The 20,383-nt window shown below is 48.5% G+C and overlaps 2 protein-coding genes across 2 annotated transcripts in view; one reads left to right on the plus strand and one right to left on the minus strand.

Moving 5' to 3' along the window:
- Nucleotides 1-20,383, minus strand: part of Rrp6 (exosome component Rrp6) — a 113,716-nt gene that overhangs the window by 85,490 nt on the left and 7,843 nt on the right. The window lies entirely within an intron of this gene.
- Nucleotides 14,058-20,383, plus strand: part of LOC142575227 (solute carrier family 2, facilitated glucose transporter member 1-like) — a 101,188-nt gene continuing 94,862 nt past the window's right edge. Inside the window, exon 1 of the mRNA XM_075684383.1 lies at nucleotides 14,058-14,542. Coding sequence (XP_075540498.1) covers nucleotides 14,384-14,542 — 159 coding nt within the window. The 5' untranslated portion in view covers nucleotides 14,058-14,383. The remainder of the gene's footprint in view (nucleotides 14,543-20,383) is intronic.

Consider the following 20,383-nt stretch of genomic DNA (forward strand, 5'->3'; position numbering starts at 1 on the left):
GAAGCCTAAAAGCAGTGAAGAAAAAACAAGGAATAGGCAAGAATCAGATATATGCGTTAAGAGACAAAGCCGGCAATATCGTTACTAATATGGATGAGATAGTTCAAGTGGCTAAGGAGTTCTATATAGATTTATACAGTACCAGTCGCACCCACGACGATAATGGACGAGAGAATAGTCTAGAGGAATTCGAAATCCCACAGGTAACGCCGGAAGAAGTAAAGAAAGCCTTGGGAGCTATGCGAAGGGGGAAGACAGCTGGGGAGGATCAGGTAACAGCAGATTTGTTGAAGGATGGTGGGGAGATTGTTCTAGAAAAACTGGCCACCTTGTGTACGCAATGCCTCAAGACCTCGAGCGTACTGGAATCTTGGAAGAACGCCAACATAATTTTAATCCATAAGAAAGGGGACACCAAGGACTTGATAATTATAGACCGATCAGCTTACTGTCTGTTGACTACAAAGTATTTGCTAAGGTAATCGCAAATGGAATCAGGAACACCTTAGACTTCTGCCAACCAAAGGACCAGGCAGCATTTCGTAAAGACTACTCAACAATAGACCATTATCACACTATCAATCTGGTGACAGAGAAATGTGCGGAATATAACCAACCCTTATATATTGCTTTCATTGATTACGAGAAAGCGTTTGATTCTGTCGAAACCTCAGCAGTCATGCAGGCATTACGGAATCAGGGTGTAGACGAGCCGTATGTAAAAATACTGAAAGATGTCTACAGCGGCCCCACAGCCACCATAGTCCTCCATAAAGAAAGCAACAAAATTCCAATAAAGAAGGGCGTCAGGCAGGGAGATACGATCTCTCCTATGCTATTCACAGCGTGTTTACAGGAGGTATTCAGAGACCTGGATTGGGAAGAATTGGGGGTAAGAGTTAATGGAGAATACTTTAGTAACTTGCGATTCGCTGATGATATTGCCTTGCTTAGTAACTCAGGGGACCAATTGCAATGCATGCTCACTGACCTGGAGAGGCAAAACAGAAGGGCGGATCTAAAAATTATTCTGCAGAAAACTAAAGCAATGTTTAACAGTCTCGGAAGAGAGCAGAAGTTTACGATATGTCGCGAGGCACTGGAAGTGGTAAGAGAATACATTTACTTAGGGCAGGTAGTGACCGCTGATCAAGATCATGAGACTGAAATAATGAGAAGAATAAGAATGGGCTGGGGTGCGTTTGGCAGGCATTCTCAGATCATGAGCAGCAGGTTGCCATTATCCCTCAAGAGAAAAGTGTATAACAGCTGTGTCTTACCAGTACTCACCTACGGGGCAGAAACGTGGAGGCTTACGAAAAGGGTTCTACTTAAATTGAGCACGACGCAACGAGCCATGGAAAGAAGAATGATGGATGTAACGTTAAGGGATAAGAAAAGAGCAGTGGGTGAGGAAACAAGCGCGATTTAATGGTATTTAGTTGAAATCAAGAAAAAGAAATGGGGGGGGGGGGGGGGGCATTGGCAGGACATTTAATGAGGAGGGAAGATAACCGATGGTTATTAAGGGTTACGGACTGGATCCCAAGAGAAGGGAAGCGTAGTATAGGGTGCGGCAGAAGTTAGGTGGGCGGATGAGATTAAGAAGTTTGCAGGGACGACATGGCCACAATTAGCACATGACCGGGGTAGTTGGAGAAGTATGGGAGAGGCCGTTGCCCTGCAGTGGGCGTAGCCAGGCTGATGATGATGACGACGACGACGGGATTTTATGTGTCATAGACATGATCTGATTATGAGGCACGCCATAGTGGGGGACTCCGGAATAATTTTGACCACCTCTGGCTCTTTAACGTGCACCTAAATAGACGCACACAGGCGATTTCGCATTTCGCTCCAATCGAAATGCGGCCGCAGTGCACTCCTAAGCAAAATTACACCCTATTGCCAACACAACGATAATCGTCATCTGCCTTGTCCGCATTTCCTTTCTTTAACGCGGCGAGCCCGATACTTCCCTGTAACGAACGGCATGCGCGTTATCAGCATGACATAGCATTCCCGACAGGAAAGTAGCGGGCGCGGCGTTTTCAAGAAAGGAAACGCAAGCAATTAAGGCAGATGACAATTATCGTTGTGTGGCATAGATACACCCCAAAGGAGTGTGGCCGGGATGTGATCCCGCGCCCTGAAGGATACTCTACAAGGCTATGTTAACCCTGTGGTACCAAGTGCAATTGGCATGATATGCCCCGTTCTGATTGTTAGTCTAGCTGGTCTGGTTTTCTAATTGGGGGCATGTTAGCGGAACGCGCTGCAACAAACACAAAAACAGACCAACACGAACGCGCGCGTGCTCCAATGCCACCTTGTGCACCGCCACGACGTCGAGTGCTGCAGCTTGACAACGCGTGCCGGTCAGAGACGATGCGTGTGCGACGATCCGAGCTAGGGCAAAATAATTCATTTCCTTCTTTCTTTTTTCAGCCCTAGTTCCCCTGTCGAAGCTCCTGGCAACCAATTCCAAGAGTAATCGCGGAGTATCTCAGCAGCATGCAGATGCGAGAGACCGACGCCCGCTATACAAGCACCCCCGAAATAGACCAGACAAACACAAGGAGCGAAGCTAACCTGGGAGCCAGTCTCATCTGGCAGCAATGGGGCAGAAGGCGAGTCCAGCTTAAAAGCGGCCGGTTTTTGAAGCATGATATTATATATGCATACGTTTTCAGAGAGACTGGCTCATCTACAGGTTAAAATAGTGTTTGCACTAAACAGGCGTGGACAACTGAGCGAACTTGTTGAGTTGTCTAACTGTCTATTACCCTGTTTCTTAAATTCTGAGGTTTTACGTGCCAAAACCACCATCTGATTACGAGATACTGCAAGTGAGGATACTGCTATAGCAGTGTGTCGTTACCAACAAGGCCGAATTTCTACCCTTCTTTGATTACGAGGCACGCCGTGTATAGCGGGGGACTCTGGATTAATTTCGACCACCTGGGATTTTTTAACGTCCACCGAATGCGCGGTACACGCGTGTCCTTTTTTTTTTTTTTCATTTCTAATACGAGCTTGATATTTGTGACGTCACGCACGGCCGCGTACACGCACCAATGTGCGAGTTGCGTTGAGTAGTAATAATGGCACGTTTATTTAGCAAGGTCACAGAGTCACAGAAATCAACATGAAAAATCAGCTTCATTTGCGCTGCGTCTATGAAGATAGCTTTCTATTAGAGGCCGTGCTTATAGCAGATGGCGTGATGGAGCTTAGAACGACAGAAAGCTGAGCTAGTTGGTAAGGATTCATTACGCATGTTCGTGTTGTCCACTTCTCTACTCTTGTGTCCTGTCTGCACGCCTCACTTCTTTTTTGGCGTGATGGAGCCATGATCGTCGGTTCCCCTCGCGTCCACTCCCCCCCCCTCCCTGCCATCCCCGCACGGCTCGGGCTGCTAAGCACGAGGTCGCGGGATATAATTTTTTGGTCACGGCGGCCGCATTTCAAAGGGGATGAAATGCGAAAACGCCCGTGTACTAAGATTTAGGTGCACGTTAAAGAACCCCAGGTGGTCCAAATTTCCAGAGTTCCCCACTCCGGAAATTCATAATCAGATCGTGGTTTTGGCACGTAAAACCCCATTTTTTTTTTATCAGCGCGCCAGCGCCTCGAGGCGGGGTAGGCGTGGTTGCAATGAACGGAACAGACTCTCATACGCAACGTGACCACGTCTGCCCAACCGCAAGGCGCTGATGGCAGCTGTCATCACAAACCGCCATCACAAATCACAAACCATCACAAACCAGTTTTCAAGAAAGGCGAATGGGGAAGTGAAATTCGTGTATCCAGCATTATGCCCCCATTTTAGTGAACAGTAGATATACAAGCTGTTAGCAGGTGAATACACTGACAGGGCATGACTGCAAGCACGTCGCGTGGATTCTCCATTTACTTTTTTTTTTATGACATTTCTAGGCAGCGAATTAGTCAAGCCATCCGCACTACGTTTGCTCAGAAAATGTCGAAAAAGTGTACATGTGTTCGTAAGTATACTTACGTCGTGCAAAAATATAGGCAATTTCTATGCCGGACCGTATTTCCGATTGTTTTGTTTCACCCGCCGTGGTTGCTCAGTGGCTATGGTGTCGGGCTGCTGAGCACGAGGTCGCGAGATCGAATCCCGGCCACGGCGGCCGCATTTCGATGGGGGCGAAATGCGAAAACACCCGTGTGCTTAGATTTAGGTGCACGTTAAAGAACCCCAGGTGGTCTAAATTTCCGGAGTCCTCCACTACGGCGTGCCTCATAATCAGAAAGTGGTTTTGGCACGTAAAACCCCATAATTTTTAACGTTTCGTTCCATTTTCCATACTTTTCGCCTTTCGTCGTTGGCTCGGATGCGGCTAGGACGTCTCCGCGCCGGCATTATCGATGGATATCGACTACTCCGCGCGACGCTCGATAAGAACGCAAAAATCTGGTGGAACGTTACAAAACACGGGCTTTGGAATTATGTCCTATCCATGAACATAACAGGCAACCCGAAGTTGAACGCATAACTGTTCTTTTTTCTTTGTGTATGTGTGAAATAGCTGCGTTAATTTTTAAGCAAGAATAGGCAGATTCCAGTTATAATTTTTGGAACCGGTACGTTGCAATGTACTAAAAGATGGTTCCTCGCAAGCACAGTGTTCCAGTTTTAACCAGTCTAGGGGATACATATTCAGAGAAGTTGTACCCCCCCCCCCCCCCCCCTATATTCTAGATGAGGCAGAGTTGATGGGGGTGCAGACATCATTCTTGGTCACATCTACAAGAAAGACAAGTATAAGCAGGAGAAAAATACGATCGTCGTCGTAGGCATATGCGAGCCGCATATTTGCACCACACTCAAAAAAAGGGTATCACGAATCTTGAACGTTTTCCTGCAGCACTTCCGCTAAGCGACTCTGTTGATGCGATTTTAAGGAGGCACTAAATGGGAATATTCATTTATGTTGTATTAGCAGAGTACACCTCCGCAGTAGCGAAAAGTTCGTACTTCGAGATGAGGATCTGTATACGCCAGAAAAGACGCAAGCACGGAAGACGGGTTACTGGGATGTCACATTGATGTAACCCGCATTGGCTCTCCCTGACATCGTGGATTCCGATGGCGTCTGTCCGGGTCTCGTTAATTGTTCATCGATAAGAGAAAGGTCACGCTGCATTCTAAAGGAACCAAGAACTGAACTTGGCAAGTTTTGAAAACTTCTACCTGCGCTAAAACGGATCCAGACGTGAGAAAATGCATTGAAATCCGTGGAGTCACAGTTACGTGCCAGTGTTGTTGCTTCGGCGCCAAATTAAAAGAAAGAAAACTCCGAACTTCATCATCTCCGCTAGTAATTTCCGCGAGGTAAATTGAAAGGATAATTTACCGTTTAAATGATTTCATTGACATATGTACGTTTCGGCAGAAACGTCAATGAGTCCCTTCACACGCGCGTCTACTTTAGTGTGTGTGCGTGTGCGTGTGTGTGCGTGCGTGCGTGCGTGCGTGCGTGTGTGTGTGTGTGTGTGTGTGTGTGTGTGTGTGTGAGAGAGAGAGAGAGAGAGAGAGAGAGAGAGAGAGAGAGAGAGAGAGAGAGAGAGGGAGGCCTTGAAAGGCAACACTAAACTAAGCTACAATGGTAAAGTACTTTTTCGAAATTTTTTCTGCGAACTAAATGGCATTAAAATTGCGAAATAATGCTCTACGGGCCTAATTTCATGTAGCTTTCCTTTTCACTGTCACTTTTAGTCGCCGCCACTCAGCAACCACTCTCCCCTTGCCTTTCTGTCCAGCAGCTACGAGGTATTACCCGTATTAATGGAATAAACGAGTTATCAAGGAACGTGTTTCACTGGCTTAATGAGGGAAAGCATGAGACCGAGAGCAAGATTTGCGTTCCAGAAATAAAAAAAATGACGCTATGAGTGAGTCCGTACAAACTGTCTAAGAGTTCCGGAAAACGCCGGGAGAGACTTCGGAGCCGCACGATGATTATCCAGGCCACCACGTCGGCTTCCTCGCTTCTCGTATAGTTCGGCACATCTATTTCTTTTCTTCCCTTTCTTCGCGACGTTTCATGATCGTCAGAGTAGTTGCGAGCCTAATCACGAACTCCTTGAATAGGCCTAGCGGATGGCTTGAAGTTGGGGCAGATGTGGCACTGGCTTCTTCGCGTCTTTCCTGTAGAGCATCGCCGTCCTGATCGCGCGATAACGTGCGCCGGGTCCGGAAAGTGCGCAGGCATATACTTCGGGTGCCCGCGAGAATGATCGATTGCCTGCGCCCCTCCCCGTCTTTCTCCCTTTCTCTTCTTATTGCTACGGTTGCTTCGCTAACACTCGAGACTCTTGTCTTACGAAATCCGAGTGTGGGCGGGAGATTTTCTTCGCACTGCGGCGAGCACGTGGAGAAAGTTAGCGCGCTGTCGCTCGTGCTCGCCGGTCTTGCGCGGCAGCATTCGCCTTGGCGACGCGCATCTTCTTCTCGGAGTGACGCACGCTCTTGAAGTTCTGACCCTCTCTGGTGCTGCACTGCACTGCACCGCGGCAATGACCGTCATCGTGCGAGAGCGCACCTTCTATCAATAACGGGCAGCGCGTGTGCTACGCGTTGGCGTTATTACCTGCATGGAAGCTTGCGGGGCCAAATAAAAGGGGATCTGACGAAGGGCATGCAGCCTCCCCCCCCCCCCCCCCGAAACATCGGTCAGCAGCTTCACATTACGGAGAAAATTTCGTACCTTTTGTTGTCGTCATTAAGCTGCGGCTGAGTTTCTCGTGCTGTGCTTCCGCTAAGTGCACGCGGAAAGGATCATTTTGCAGTTTCTTTTTTTTGTAGCGCAACAAGTCCAAATATCTACATTGATGGAAAGGAACAAGTCGTTTTTGAACAACCACGAATGTTATTTCTTGGATTTTGATTTCAAGATATCCGCTGTGAACTCTGTAATACGAAATTCAACTCTTAGTCTAGCTTTGAGAATAAAACTTCGAGTGACTTGCAAAAAAAAAGAAGAACAGAACAAGAAAAGAAAATGAAGAAAAGAGAAAAGAAACGAACATAGCCATTGACCCTCATTCGAGCTGCAGCGCACTCTTTTAGTCTGCACCATTTGCACCCTCTAGTATGAAGCATGTTGCCACCCAACGATAATAATCGTTAAATATTCCGCATGTCTGTCACTCTGCGCTCGCTACATTCCTACGTCACGCTGATACGCGCGTGCCGTTCGTCACCCGAAATTTTCTTCTCTACAAAACTCCTGTGCGCTCAAAATTAGAATATACCGCCGCATTCTGGGATCCTCATCGCGCAACTCTAATTAGGGCTCTTGAATTAATTCAACATAACGCCCCTCGTTTCATTTTACTTACGAATGCGCATAAATTATAACAGCACGCAGTCTATCAGTATTGTCAGTTTTGCCGCCCTCAAGAAGAAGTAGTTTAATGGCTGGAAAATGTAGAGAGGTCGGCCGGAAAATGGAGCAACTGGCCTGCTACTCTACGTAAGGGAAGGGGAAGAAGGGAAGAAAAAGGGTCACAATGGGAGATGATAATGGGAGGAACAAGGTGAAGGACACATTGCATAACTGGTATCACAAGCGTGAGTCCAGGCCCGTGTCGCCTAAGCAACGTGAAAGAGCACGCATTGTCTCTATCGTCTGTCAACTCTGTGGTCATGCGCCTATCAAGAGATCCTCCGACAGTGGTCTATTGTGTAAATGTCTGGAGGTATCTGCCATTGTCAGTCTTTCGCGCGCATACTCAGGGCACACCACGAGCACATGGTCTATACTCACTATTTATTTATTCACAAAGTCTACCACCATTCTTCATTGCGTATCGAACTTGTCATGCGTCCGACTTATCGCTCATCTCGGACTGATCAACAGCATAAGTTTAATGCACTTTACTCAGCCACAAACACTTTTTCTTATTCCTTCATATCACACGCATCTAACGAGTGGAAACCACCGCACCGTCGACATTGTGCCTATTTCTGATCACACACAGTTTTTTATCGTTTTTTTTTACTTACGCACTTTCACTGTGATAATCCTGCGCGATCATTCGATGTGTCCCTCTGTGATTCTGGGCCCAGCCGGCCGCATTCCAATACAGACGCGGGATGAAAGAACGCTCGTGTGCGGATATTTCGGTGCATATTAAAGAACCCGCACCATAAAAATGAATCCTAAGCTTTCCACTAAGCAGCGATCCTCGTATAATCCACTATGATGTTTTTGGTCGTTCAATTTCCATTATCAATTCAGTTACATCTTACAGAAGACAAAAGGGCAGAATAAAATAAATAAAGAAAAAAGGTCATATAACGAATCGTTAGATTTCGGCACGACTGTGCGTTACAATCGGTGTGATGTAATGACGCTTCTGTATACGTGAAACCGATGCGGCTTCCGCTCGATCATATAGCATGGCAGTCTGGCTGTAATTAAACGGAAGATGTTCTCTCGATTAATGCGTGACCGCCCTTAACGAAATAACGGCTCTATGATTTAACAGATTTTGCTACGTCATCAGCCGTAGGACGGCTTAGAACGGCATATTCGTTGTGTTCTTTGGAGACCTGCCTAATTGCCCAGGCCCGCTGACCAAGTAACCTTCCAGTGCACAAAAAACGATCTGCCGCGTACACGATTGATTTGAAGAACAAGGGGTTCGATTTAGCGCATACGGCCGCCACCGATTAGAGGCAGTGGATGTGTATGCGATGCAGCGGATGTCAAGCACTATTTCTTCGTTCTGATGTTCCGACTAAGCCATGAAACCGGAATGGCGGTTGTCGCTTAACGAATTTTTCCTCGGCAATCTTCGCCACTTTTCTGGTGACTGAATATAAATACTGCTTCATGTCGGTGTCGTACTATGTCATCTGTAGAATTGACGGAAATCTATCTTGCAGTTGATTAAAGGTTTAAAAAAGGAATAAGAAAACTGAGCACCACAATTCGCGATGCTGCTGAAAATGTATGGCTCGGCGGCATGCTGCGGACGGCAACGAAGAATAACAAATGCGACTCCACCGAGCGAGCCGCCTGTTAGCCTATTACGTCAAGCGGTGTCCAACCTTTCCGAGTATAGCAGACAGTGGTGTCTTCGTTTATTGTTTGTTTCGCACTTTTTGCTGCCGCCTGATTCACGAGCTCTAGAGAGCGCGCCACGTGTGTTCCACGTCGCGCAGCATTCTTCAAATATTTGTGTCGTCTGCGAAGCGCAGCGTGCTTTTCTCGACAACGTACGCATACAGTGATGTCGTTCAAAACAGTTTCGCGGGCAAGTAGGTGAGGTCTACTAAAGATAATTCATGACGCTTTGTGCGTGTGTGTTCTTCTTTCGTATATCTATACTATTGCGTACGTAAATAATGTTCGTATAGCGAGTCCAACAACTTTAGCCACTAGTTCCTCAGCGTCAACCGATATTACGAGCAGTGGTGTAGAACCACTCGTTCGTGCCGCATTCTCAAGGATGGCAGTGCATTGCTAAAATGTTGGACTCTATAGTCTCTTTTGATTTGAAACTATCCGCTGCGTGAAAAATAAATTCTTCAAGTCACAAGTTCACGCCTAGCCAGTCTTTCAGGAAGAGAGAGAGAGATAATAGAAAGGAGATGAACCAGGGGCACATCGGGTTTGCTGCTTACGCTAGAAGAAAGGGTTAAGGGGAAAGGAAGAAGAGAGGGAGAGACAGTGCGTTTAGGCTAATGTAAAACCGGATGGCTACCGCGTGCATGGAGTAAGGGCTTGTCCTGTTTTCTGTGTCTGTTTTCTGGATCGATTTCATCTCCCCATCGTGTGGATAAGAGCACTTTAACATTGCACTATCTTCAGGACCGGCCCACCTTACTCGGCAAAAAGCTGACTACGCAGACGGGCCAAGCCCCGAGAAAAAGAAGGCAAAGAACGCTTCAACCTTACATGAAGGCGCATATTTGTTGCACTGAAGATGCCTGTTATTTCACAGTACAATTCCGTAGGGAACAGAGCCTGCCACGGGCACATCTGTATAGGAGTAGTACAGATGGGCTTGCATGTAAGCCGATTCGATATACGAATGCTGCCTCGTATGGGAGCTATTTGGCAAGACAGCAACAGCAGCAGCAGCAGCCACACTCAGCAAACTCCGGGAGGATTCGCTCAGAAATGTTCTCTTTTAAAAAGAAAGAGAGATGGTGACCCACTTGTTGCGACAACTCTGTCGGGTGTGTCCATCTTTATCGTTTCCGTCAGCAAACAATTACAAGTGCAACATAAATCACCGGCCCAAAACGTATTCATTCACAATTTGTTAAGTACGTCGCCGAAAACCATTTTCCGAAGATTGCCCGTTAGTTGCTGCCTCTCCCTTACGATGCGCGCCAGAGCCTGTCCCACTTCGTTAGTCTCACACTTCGTCTTATCAGCGGCTCGCGTAAAATTTTCGCGTCGTCGCCGCCGTCTTCGCTTGTGCCGCAAAATTTGTCGCGCAACGAAACGAAAGCGGGACGCGAGCGCACATAAATCTGCGGCACGTAAGCCGCCAGCCGTAAACTTGTGGGTCAAGCCGGCCAGCCACTGGGTCAGCATCTCGCCTCTCGTTTTCCTTTTCGCCCCCGCACTTCCCTCCCTGCACTCCCGCTTCCATCTCTCTCATTCTACGCTCTTTCCTCTGCAGTCGCTTTTCCTTTCGCGCAACGCGCGGGGATATTTATTCTCGTCCCTTGCGCGCACTCTTGCCTTGCACCGCTGTCCTTTTCTTTATAGCGTTCGTCCTTTGTGGCACGTCGGTGGATTCAAGCCTGGCCTGTAGTGGATTGTGGGTCACTGCTGTAGCCTCCCGCGTCAAGTATAGTTACTGCGCTCACCCCGTGCCTCGCTCTTTTGCGCTTTATCCGTCTACAACGAGCCGGGCATATTGTGTCGCGTATATCGCTGTCGCTAAAATAAAACGACGGGCTATCTATCGCAACGGCAGAAGACAGGCTGCACTATAAAACATCGCTATAAGGGCGCGGTGACCAGGCGAAAGAAGAAAAGGAAAGAAGAGGAGGAGAACACGCTTTATTGGAAAGCAACAGAAAAGTGGGTCGGTACTTCGGCTTAGTTTCCTTGACCCCGGCTGGTTTCAGCGGAGAATTCCACTCGCACGGCTTATTCTTCATTCAGTATATTTCTTGCTCTCGTATTCGTAGTGACGTGAAGCTCGGCGTGGGGCTGCGTACAACTGTAGGGGCGACGCGATGCGTATTTTCCGCCTAACAGGTGAAGAGACTCCGAGGGAGCTCGCGCAAACCGCGGAAGCTGATCAAAAACGACAAGGACTTGGGGCGTTTTTTTTTTTTTTTTTTCACGCGTCAAGCCAGCGTTACGCTACCCAGTGCCGCCATTGAACACTCTTGGGAATTAGACAAGCTTGTCCCAGTGTTTGTTTTTGTTTGCGTCGATCATGACAAGTTGGATATTTTGTTAGTGAATCGTAGTTGGTATTTGTTATCTCTCGTTTTTCTCCCCGTTGGCTTGGTAATGACTGTGTTCGACGAATTGCTTCCTGTGCTGCTCCACGTGTTGTTCTTGTTTGCTGATTTGATATATTGTGCCAGGTATGATTCCTGAGTCGTCGAGTGATTGCGGTATTTTACTTCTAATTTTTCGTGTGTGCTTCGGTTTGGTTGACCTACATAAGGCAGGCTTAAAGAGAATTAAATTATGGAGTTTTACGTGCCAAAAGCACCTTCTAATCATGAGGCACGCCGTAGTGCAGGACTCCGGAAATTTGGACCACCTGGGGTTCTTTAACGTGCACCTAAATCTAAGTACACGGGTGTTTTCGCATTTCGCCGCCATCGAAATGCGGCCGCCGTGGCCGGGATTTGATCCCGCGACTTCGTGCTCAGCAGCCCAACACCATAGCCACTGAGCAACCACGGCGTGTATAAGTGTTTGTTGCGGAAATAAACTTAGTCGTGAGTGGCGCCGGCCCTGTCATTTGTGTTCTTTTTCTGTCCTGTTCTTTGCGCCTTGCTCTGTACACATTCAAGCATGAACCAACTAACCCAAGCAAGAGTTTTACTTTAACAATAGGGCGGCGAGTTCATTCGTCTACAAGATTGGACTTTTTATTTAATATGTATGTTTAAGAAGAAGTTGGTGATAAATAGAGGTGCCGTCTTTTGCTCTTTAGGCACATGTGAGAAAGTATAAAGGTGAGCACAGTTGTCCTGAGGTGGAAGTCTAAATATAAAGAACAAGGGAAGAATGAGATTCAATGGATGCTAAAACAAGTTACCATTGTGTGTTTCTCAACACAATCACGGAACCTTTTTTTTTTCTTTTTAGAACGCCTTGGTAAAGTACCCCTGTACCTTTGTACACATATCCTTGCACTAATTACACAGAGCCGAATTTCCAGCATGTACTCTCTGCTGCTAGTTATTATCGCAGTGAAACGACCCGTGCGTGATCTGATATTGAATAGCTTAGCCATTCTTTTAACAAGGACAGAGCAAAAACGAAACGTAAGGTAAAGGTGAAGGCGGCGGCGCGACACGATACAAGGTCGTCTCTGTGATCCAGGTCGTCGCTCATCGGCATGACGTACACAGAGAAGCGATGACTCCCCTATCGTCGCGCTCTTAGCCCTGTCTCGTTCCATTCGTTTCGCATGGAGAAGCGAACCATGTGCCAATTATTTCTGAGGAGCTTCGACGGGGTGAGGGTTTGCTGCCGAGTCACCAACGAAACTCAACCAGACGCTTACGCAACAGAGACGAGTCTGACGTCACCCACGCAGCGTTGCTCAGAGGGAAGCGTCGCGGTGTCGAGAAATCGAAGAAGGACTTCTCTCAGTCTACTTTAGTAAAGAAATAATAAAAAATAATAAAATTTTGTTTGTATTGGTCAGTCGCGGGTCAATAAAATTTTCCATCCGTATTTTTTACCTAATAGGTATAAGCTGTCGTGCGTCAACCAAGGCGTGCTAAGTATATAACAAGTTTAGATCGTGGTGCGTGATAAACGCAATGGTTGCCGAGTGACGCAACATGTGTAGAAGGGCTGTAAGAGTTTCTCAGAAACCTGCTATTTTCAGCGCTTACTGCATGGTGGTCCGCCTACGGTCTGGCCCTATGGTGAGGCAGTACAAGAACTGTCGTATTCGAATCACTTCTGCTTCAGACGTGGTAGCCAATAGCTTGTGATATGGTTTGTGTTTCTTTGACTCCGTCCCAGTTGCGCTGCGCCTTTTGAATAGCCACGAACCAACTCGCCCAAATCAAAGTTTTACTCCAGCCTGAAGCTCACTTAAATATCTGTAATTGCAGCACGCCACACGCTGGGATGCCGTTCTGGAGCTGCTTCTTCAGCGGCGTGGTCCCGTGCAGCGCTTTGCCGCGTCATTTGTTGACAGACGAGGCAACCCTTTTCCGGGCCAATCAGTAAATGACGGGGCTTCCTCAGTGAGAATGCCCACGTGCACGTCGCTTGCCGCATGCGTCGTCCTTCGCACGCGACAAATGAGGGCGCGTGTCGTCACTTCTTCGAGAAACGAGAGGGCGCACTAGACGAAGAGAGAGAGAGAGACCCCTGCGGAGCTGCGCGCGCCGTTGTGGACGACGTGCTGCGCCGTCGCGGGAAGAGCGAGAGGAGGAGGCAACGGGGCCACGAAGGGGTCATTGATTTGGAGGCGTGGTGCAATTCGACCAGACATTGGGTCACCTTGGTAGGGATCGCGCTTTGTAGCTCCAGAACGGAATTGGCGTCAGTTTCCAACCGAACAGAAAAGTTTGCAACAACAGTTACAAGTGAAATCAGCACTCGAATTCAGCGTAACAGAATGAGAAACGCGCGAAGGATGACGCAAGCTGGGACGCTCCGCGGACCGCCGAGCCGCAAAGCTTTTGCGCGTGTGCGCCGCTTGCAAAAGCGCCCCCTGTCGGCTAGCAGCTCGGTACGTAGTGTGAAGAGTCTGTTTCGTGTGACATGCCGTACGGCGACCGGCATCACGCGAGAGCCGAACAATGGACGTCGACAGTTGAGCGCGAGCGCGCTAGGCCCGCTGTCACGGCGAGGCGCCCACTAGCGCCGCTGCGAGTGAACTAGCCAGCGTAAACAGAGCCGCGGCTCGGAGCCATCGGCTGCGGCTCGGGCTCGACCTTTCTCGTGACACACCCCCGCACACCCCTCGGTGCGGCGCCGCTGCGCAGGCGCCAGTGACGACAGCCGTGACGTCCGTCTGCACAGGGGGCCGGGCGCATGCGTGGCGCTCCGTGCCGCTTCGTGTGCGTCGCGGCCCGGTGCTTTCCGTCAGGGGAAAGGCGCCCAGACACAGGGCTCCAAGCACGCTCGCTCGCGCTCGGGGTTTTACGTGCGAGCCGCCGGCTACCGCCATGGAGACCGACCAGCTGAGGCTCAGCGAGATGGCGTACCTACACGTCCCGGACAAGGAGCGCTCCAAGAGTCCGTCTCCGTGCGACTCGCTCGCCTCTTCCGCCACCGACATCTCCACGCTTCCCATCCACGACAGGACTCCGCACCACGACGAACAAGTGAGTGAAACCGTTCTCTCCGCACTCGGTGGGGGTCAAGCCAGAGGTCAGCCGCCGGGGAAAGAGTGGGCCAATGGGGGCTCGGGGGCTCGTCCACGACTCGGCGGGAGACCCGGTGACGGCCGCGGTTCGGCGTCGCTCCCCATGCCCCGGCTTCCCCGCGAAATAATTTTGCGCTCGCTTCCATCGATCCCTCGCTGGCCGGCATGCCGGCCGGTCTGGCGGCCACGTAGCAGCAGCCACGATTTTGCAGCAGGCTACGCATGCGGGAAGGGCCACGTCACTTTGCCGTCGCTTTCGAAAGCTTGTGTTAGGTGTCGAGGTCGACGCAGGCAGCAAATGGCTCTCCGCCACACGGCGATCAGGCGAGTGGCGAAGCCTGCTTGGCAGGGCGTCTCTCCGATTTTTTCGAGTCGGGTGACGGGACGCCGCTGCGGTGGACCGGCGCTCTGGCGAAGACGCACGCGCTCGGTCCGCCGAGGCTAAATATATAACGGGCCTCGGAAAATACCGGACGCGCTGGGCTTGCGGCAATGACGGGCTCCCCTCACTCGGTGCCCCGGGCCCCTGCACTGTCGTCGGCACCGGCGCGCGCAGACTGCTAGAAGCGCTGCCCTTGCTGTCGTGGAATACGCCCTTGGACGCTGCTGTCGCTTCACCATTCGTTATCATTATTTTATCGCTTGCTGTTCTCGAGCAGCTGTGAAGTGATGAACATGTCACTTTTATCCGTCTCTGTACCGACAGACGTAGTTTTATGCAAACGTCGGCAAGCGCGATGAGCGTCCACTAAGAAGCATCACAATCACCTTTGTCTCTTAATACCACCACTGCATCCCGATATAGTGACGATCTTGTGACACTCGGTGCTTGCATTCAATTAAGAAGATAGCGCCATCGCATGAAACCGAAACCTCGTTGACAACACAAATCTGTCTCGCCGCCAAGACCACGTCAGCCAAGTGACATAATTTTTGGCCTGAGTCCTGCCAGAAGTTTTGCGTTCTCGCACTATAACTCACAATGGTGACCCAAACTAAATATTCCCGCCTAAAAGGAAGCAGTTACAAGAAACTAGGTCAACGGGTCGAACACGGACAACGTTGTCAGAAAAAGCTAATTTGCACTACTCATACTATAAGTGCGTGCTTTTCATTACTTCCTTAAAAAAAAGTTCGCTATACGTACGGGCGGAGTCATTCGCATTCAGAAGAGCTTGGCATGATATTGGAACAGTGTTTTTGTCTCGCGCTAGAGAGAGAGAGAGAGAGGAAGGCAGATATGTTATTCAGTGATTTAAATATTCGAGTGGGAGTATGTAGTAGAGCTGCGTGGGAAGTTCGGTTATAATCACACGGTTACTGCCTGTACTAAGCGAAATTATGCTTCTCCCAAAGTTGTACAGTCGCTTTTCACTTCTTACTCATTGTTTTTTTCGAACTTGTTGACTTCTGTAATACTACACATGCGATGTTGACGTGTATCCTCGTAATCGCAAGCGATTTCGCACTGTCAAATATTCGAGCGGCCTGCATGGGAACGGTTATTCTGGTCATCGCCATACTCTCGCTGAAAACGAAGAAAATGTCGTAGACGCTACCAGTATCGCGGCTTATTGCAAGGTAGCGTTATAATTAGTGCCGCAGACTCGTGAACCTGCATTACATATTGAGCTACACGGTGTAACTTTACTCATAGTGAGCCACGTTTTTGAAGGAAGTTTTGATTTAATATATCGCTTGTTTTAGATTAGTCTTTTGGACAACCCACGCCGCTTACTTGGGCTTGTTTTCGGAGAGCCATCTGCATGTCGGCTCGCGTTCATTCGGTTGCAGGGGAACACTTCACCGTTCATAGTTCCTGCAACCCTTTCTTGATGCATCTTCTTTTATATTGAACGACTGATTACGATTATATAAAAATGAGTTCGAAGCATGAGCGCTGTGTGTTGGGGAAGTGACGGCAGCTAGGCGCCGAGTTGCAGCCCGCAGGGAGCTCTCTGCCAGATATTTATTTTATTTGCGCATTGCTGCTAGTTTCTGGAAGGCCGTAGGCAGAGCGATAGAGTTTGGGTCCGCTGTGTCTAATTCGTAGTTCCACCTTACGAGATGAGAGTTACCTGCTAACGCTCTTTCTGCGCGACTTTGCAAATAGGTGCAATGTATGTATGGTTGAGGCGGAATTGCGGTGAATCCTTAAAAACTAAAATAAATTTAGAACGGTTTTTCTTTTCATTGCAATTTACGAGTGCGGCCAAGTTTCGCACTGGCGTTGAGCAAGTCGCTTTTCAGTGGGTGAGTGTGTGTGTGTGTGTGTGTGTGTGTGTGTGAGAGAGAGAGAGAGAGAGAGGAGAGAGGAGAGAGAGAGAGAGAGCTGGGTGCACAGTCAAGCTATAGCAACCGAACTCTTGCTCATTTTATCGCTCAATGGTTAATCTATACTTACTGTATGCTGACCAAACATTGGTTCACCTTTAGTATTGTGAACAATAATCAAGCTTGGAGACCATATATATAAGGACCAGAAGCAGAACATCGCGGTTATCTTGGGTTTATTATCCCTAACAGTTTCGGTCGGTGTGCTGACCTTCTTCAGGGCTACAGTATAAATTACAATGCCTTTGTGTTCATTTATAGCGATAGCTAAACGTAAAGGAAGGACAGGGAGGCTAACCAGATGTCTCAGATTGGCTACCCTGTACCGGGGTGAAGTGGTACGAAAGATGAAAGAAAAGAAAGAAAGTCTGCGATGTCACCACATAGTCATTCAGTGTCAGTGTCACATACACAAACGATTGTTCTAAGGTCCGAAAGGAGGCGTCGACGTAGCAGCAGTTGTCGCGAGGAAAATTCCCCAGGGCCAGCAGCGCTCATAAATGTAGCTGCATCTAGCCGCAGAGTGTCTAAATTGGCAACTCGGTTGCAAGCGCAGCTGTGCGCTTTCTTTTTTGCTGAACGTTGTTTACATTCTGCGAGACAGCCAGCAGTGTGGGCGGTCTCCTTGTGCCAGGGTTTATTTGTGGGCTCCTTCCTTCCTGCAGGCACTGACAGCTTCGACAGGGCGCATCGCGGGTTCAGACGCTTAATTGTGTGGAGCTTTCTGAAAGGGAATTCAAGACCCAAACTGAGCTGCGTACATGGAAAAGAAAGGAATGATTGCGTGGGTGTAGCACAATTTTTCAGTGATATTACGTTGACATAACTTTAGTGGCACGTACTCTAAACACACAGAAAATGATTTGGTCGTTATAGAACGGGCGATCCACCGGTTAACGATCGCCTTCTACTCTTTCCCTACATTGCTAAGATTGTAACTGCACGCCAGAGTTAGATGAATGCGCGATATTGTACAGGAATAATAATGAAGATACGCATCTTATGGTAGAGGCATGGCATATCTATAATGGTGGAAGTGCGTGCGTGAGTCAGCCTTCGATTACTTCACATAAGGAAGAGATGAAGTGCCTTAACAGTTATCTCTCACGTAGACCGGCACATGTACCCGACTGACACGTCGCATTCCTGAGCTTGCGCAGATGAGTTTTGTGTCTTCTTCCTTTTTTTCGCCTCACTGCTCCCTTCAGTTGATAGGCGGCGTTCGTGTTGTCCACTTCTCTACTCTTGTTTCCTGTCTGCACGCTTCACGTCTTTTTTGCATAATGAATCCTTACCAACTAGCTCAGCTTTCTGTATTTCGTGTCTCTTGCCTTTTTTTTTTTTAATTGTATAGTAGGTGACACCAGGATACTGCACTGCGGCAAACTCGCAGGATTCACTAAGGCCCCATGAGGCACGTAGTATCTGCGCCTTGCTAGCGTAAGTTCGTCAAGGTGAACCTGAAGCACGCGAATAACGACCAAGAGCACGAACGTAAGGTGCGTAGTGTGCGAGTGACACTTTGATACCACAGTGATGTGCGAAGAGCCTTTGGCTTTTGCGGTTCAGTTCCAGCATTTAAGGCTGCGCTGGTTCACTTGCCTGCTCACAGATTTCGCGCTCCGTGGATTTCCCAAGTCGAGACTAGAAGTAAATCAGAGCTGTGGGAAGGTTAGCACTAGGTGCACACGGGAAAACCACAAACGAAGCAGTAGAGGGGGACATGGGCTGGGCATCGTTCGAAGCACGGGAAACTCAGAGTAAAATCCTATACGAAAAACACCTGAGGAAATTGGACGATAACAGGTGGGCAGCTAAGATGTTTAAATACCTATACAGAAAGAGCGTTGACTCACAATGGCGGAAAGGAACTAGGAAGCTAACCAGTAAGTATGCCAGACACGAGGACGAAGAAAGACAGAGCATTAAACGACAGGTTAAAAACGCGGAAGGTAAAAATTGGATAAATTCAATGGAAAAGAAGCATAGTGTGGAACTATATCGATACTGGAAACAGCAGATCAGGAAGGAAGCGTTTTATGATAACTCAAGAGGCAGTGCCCTGCTCTTTGAAGCTAGATGTCTTAGAACGCGGAGCTATAAAAAGAAATTTAACGAAGAAGAAGACACATGTACTGTGTGTGGTAAATATGTAGAAACAATGGAACACCTCATACTAAAATGTGATGGTATCAAGCCCGATGTCGATGCGGCCACAGTCACCCTTCCTGAGGCCCTAGAGTTCAGAGATAATAATAGTCATGTAAATACATATGCGATGGAAATTAGCAATTGGAGGATTGGTGGCTCAAAAGCAGAGAGGTGACATAAGGTTAAAAGGGTAGGAAGACGTATTTAAAGAAAATCGAGAAATTCATTAACACACAAAGGCAAAATAAAAATCTGAGCATGGTGGCAACTGCCATCGCCCCGTTTCAAAGGGGACGCTCCTACCTTCCATCCATCCATCCAAGTGCAGGACAGAGCAGCCCACCCGGCTTCCGAGGGAGGCTTATTTCGTGAATGAGCTCCGTGCGCACTCGTCACAGAGCGTGCACGCGTTCCGTGAAGGAGACGACGCGGCCTCGGCGTCATTCGCGCGTGTGTGCGAAGTAGCGGGGCACGGCTGAATGAAGCAAGCGACGAAGGGGCCGGGGGCGTTGGGGCGTAGACGAACGAACCAAGCGACGCTCTATAGCAGCCGGGAGGCACGCGCGAGCCTCTTTAAAAGTACCACGCTGCGTGCCACTTAGAACGCGGTGCGCTTCTTGTTATCCGCAGTCTGGTGTGAGAACTCTCGTGCTCTACCTTGGTTATCTTGTGACATTAACTGGCACGTACAGGAAGCGATGAGAAGTGGCGCAGTTCCTGCGTACCTCGAATGTTACCTGTCGCACCGCAACGATTGTTGCGGTGACTCACGGGATTGTTTAATTTAGTGCCACGTACAACAATGGGAGTCTGCGCTAACGGGCTTAGCTTAATGTTTTGACATAATGGTGTTGAGTTTAAACGAGAACATCTTCGAATTGGCGCGGACTGTTTAGCTGACGTCTTCTTATTTGCTATTTCATGCGCTAGCTGCGTGTGCGGAGGAGCGGCTCTCTGTTGGTGCGAACCATTTTAGCGAGAAATCCTTAATTGTGTTTATGGACCTTGTCTGCATTCTATAATGCTTTCCCGCTCACCATCACTGTCGAGAGAGCTTTAGCGCGTGCTCTAATACACAGCAAGCTGTTCCTTTTCTACAGTATCTCAGATCAAATCCCAACAAAGTTTTTTTCTTTTTTTGACGTATTAGATTACAAAATTTGGTGCTACCAAGGCCATACACAGCACATTTAAAGTCGAGAGCGTACAATAGTAATTGCTGTGCATACGCATGTAAGATTGTACGTACTACGAAGTGCAGCACAAATCACCAGGATACCAATGATTAGCCGGACTAATTAATTAGTTCTCCATT

The sequence above is a fragment of the Dermacentor variabilis genome, chromosome 3, assembly GCF_050947875.1.
Source record: "Dermacentor variabilis isolate Ectoservices chromosome 3, ASM5094787v1, whole genome shotgun sequence".
In the NCBI taxonomy this organism is placed as follows: Eukaryota; Metazoa; Arthropoda; class Arachnida; order Ixodida; family Ixodidae; genus Dermacentor; species Dermacentor variabilis.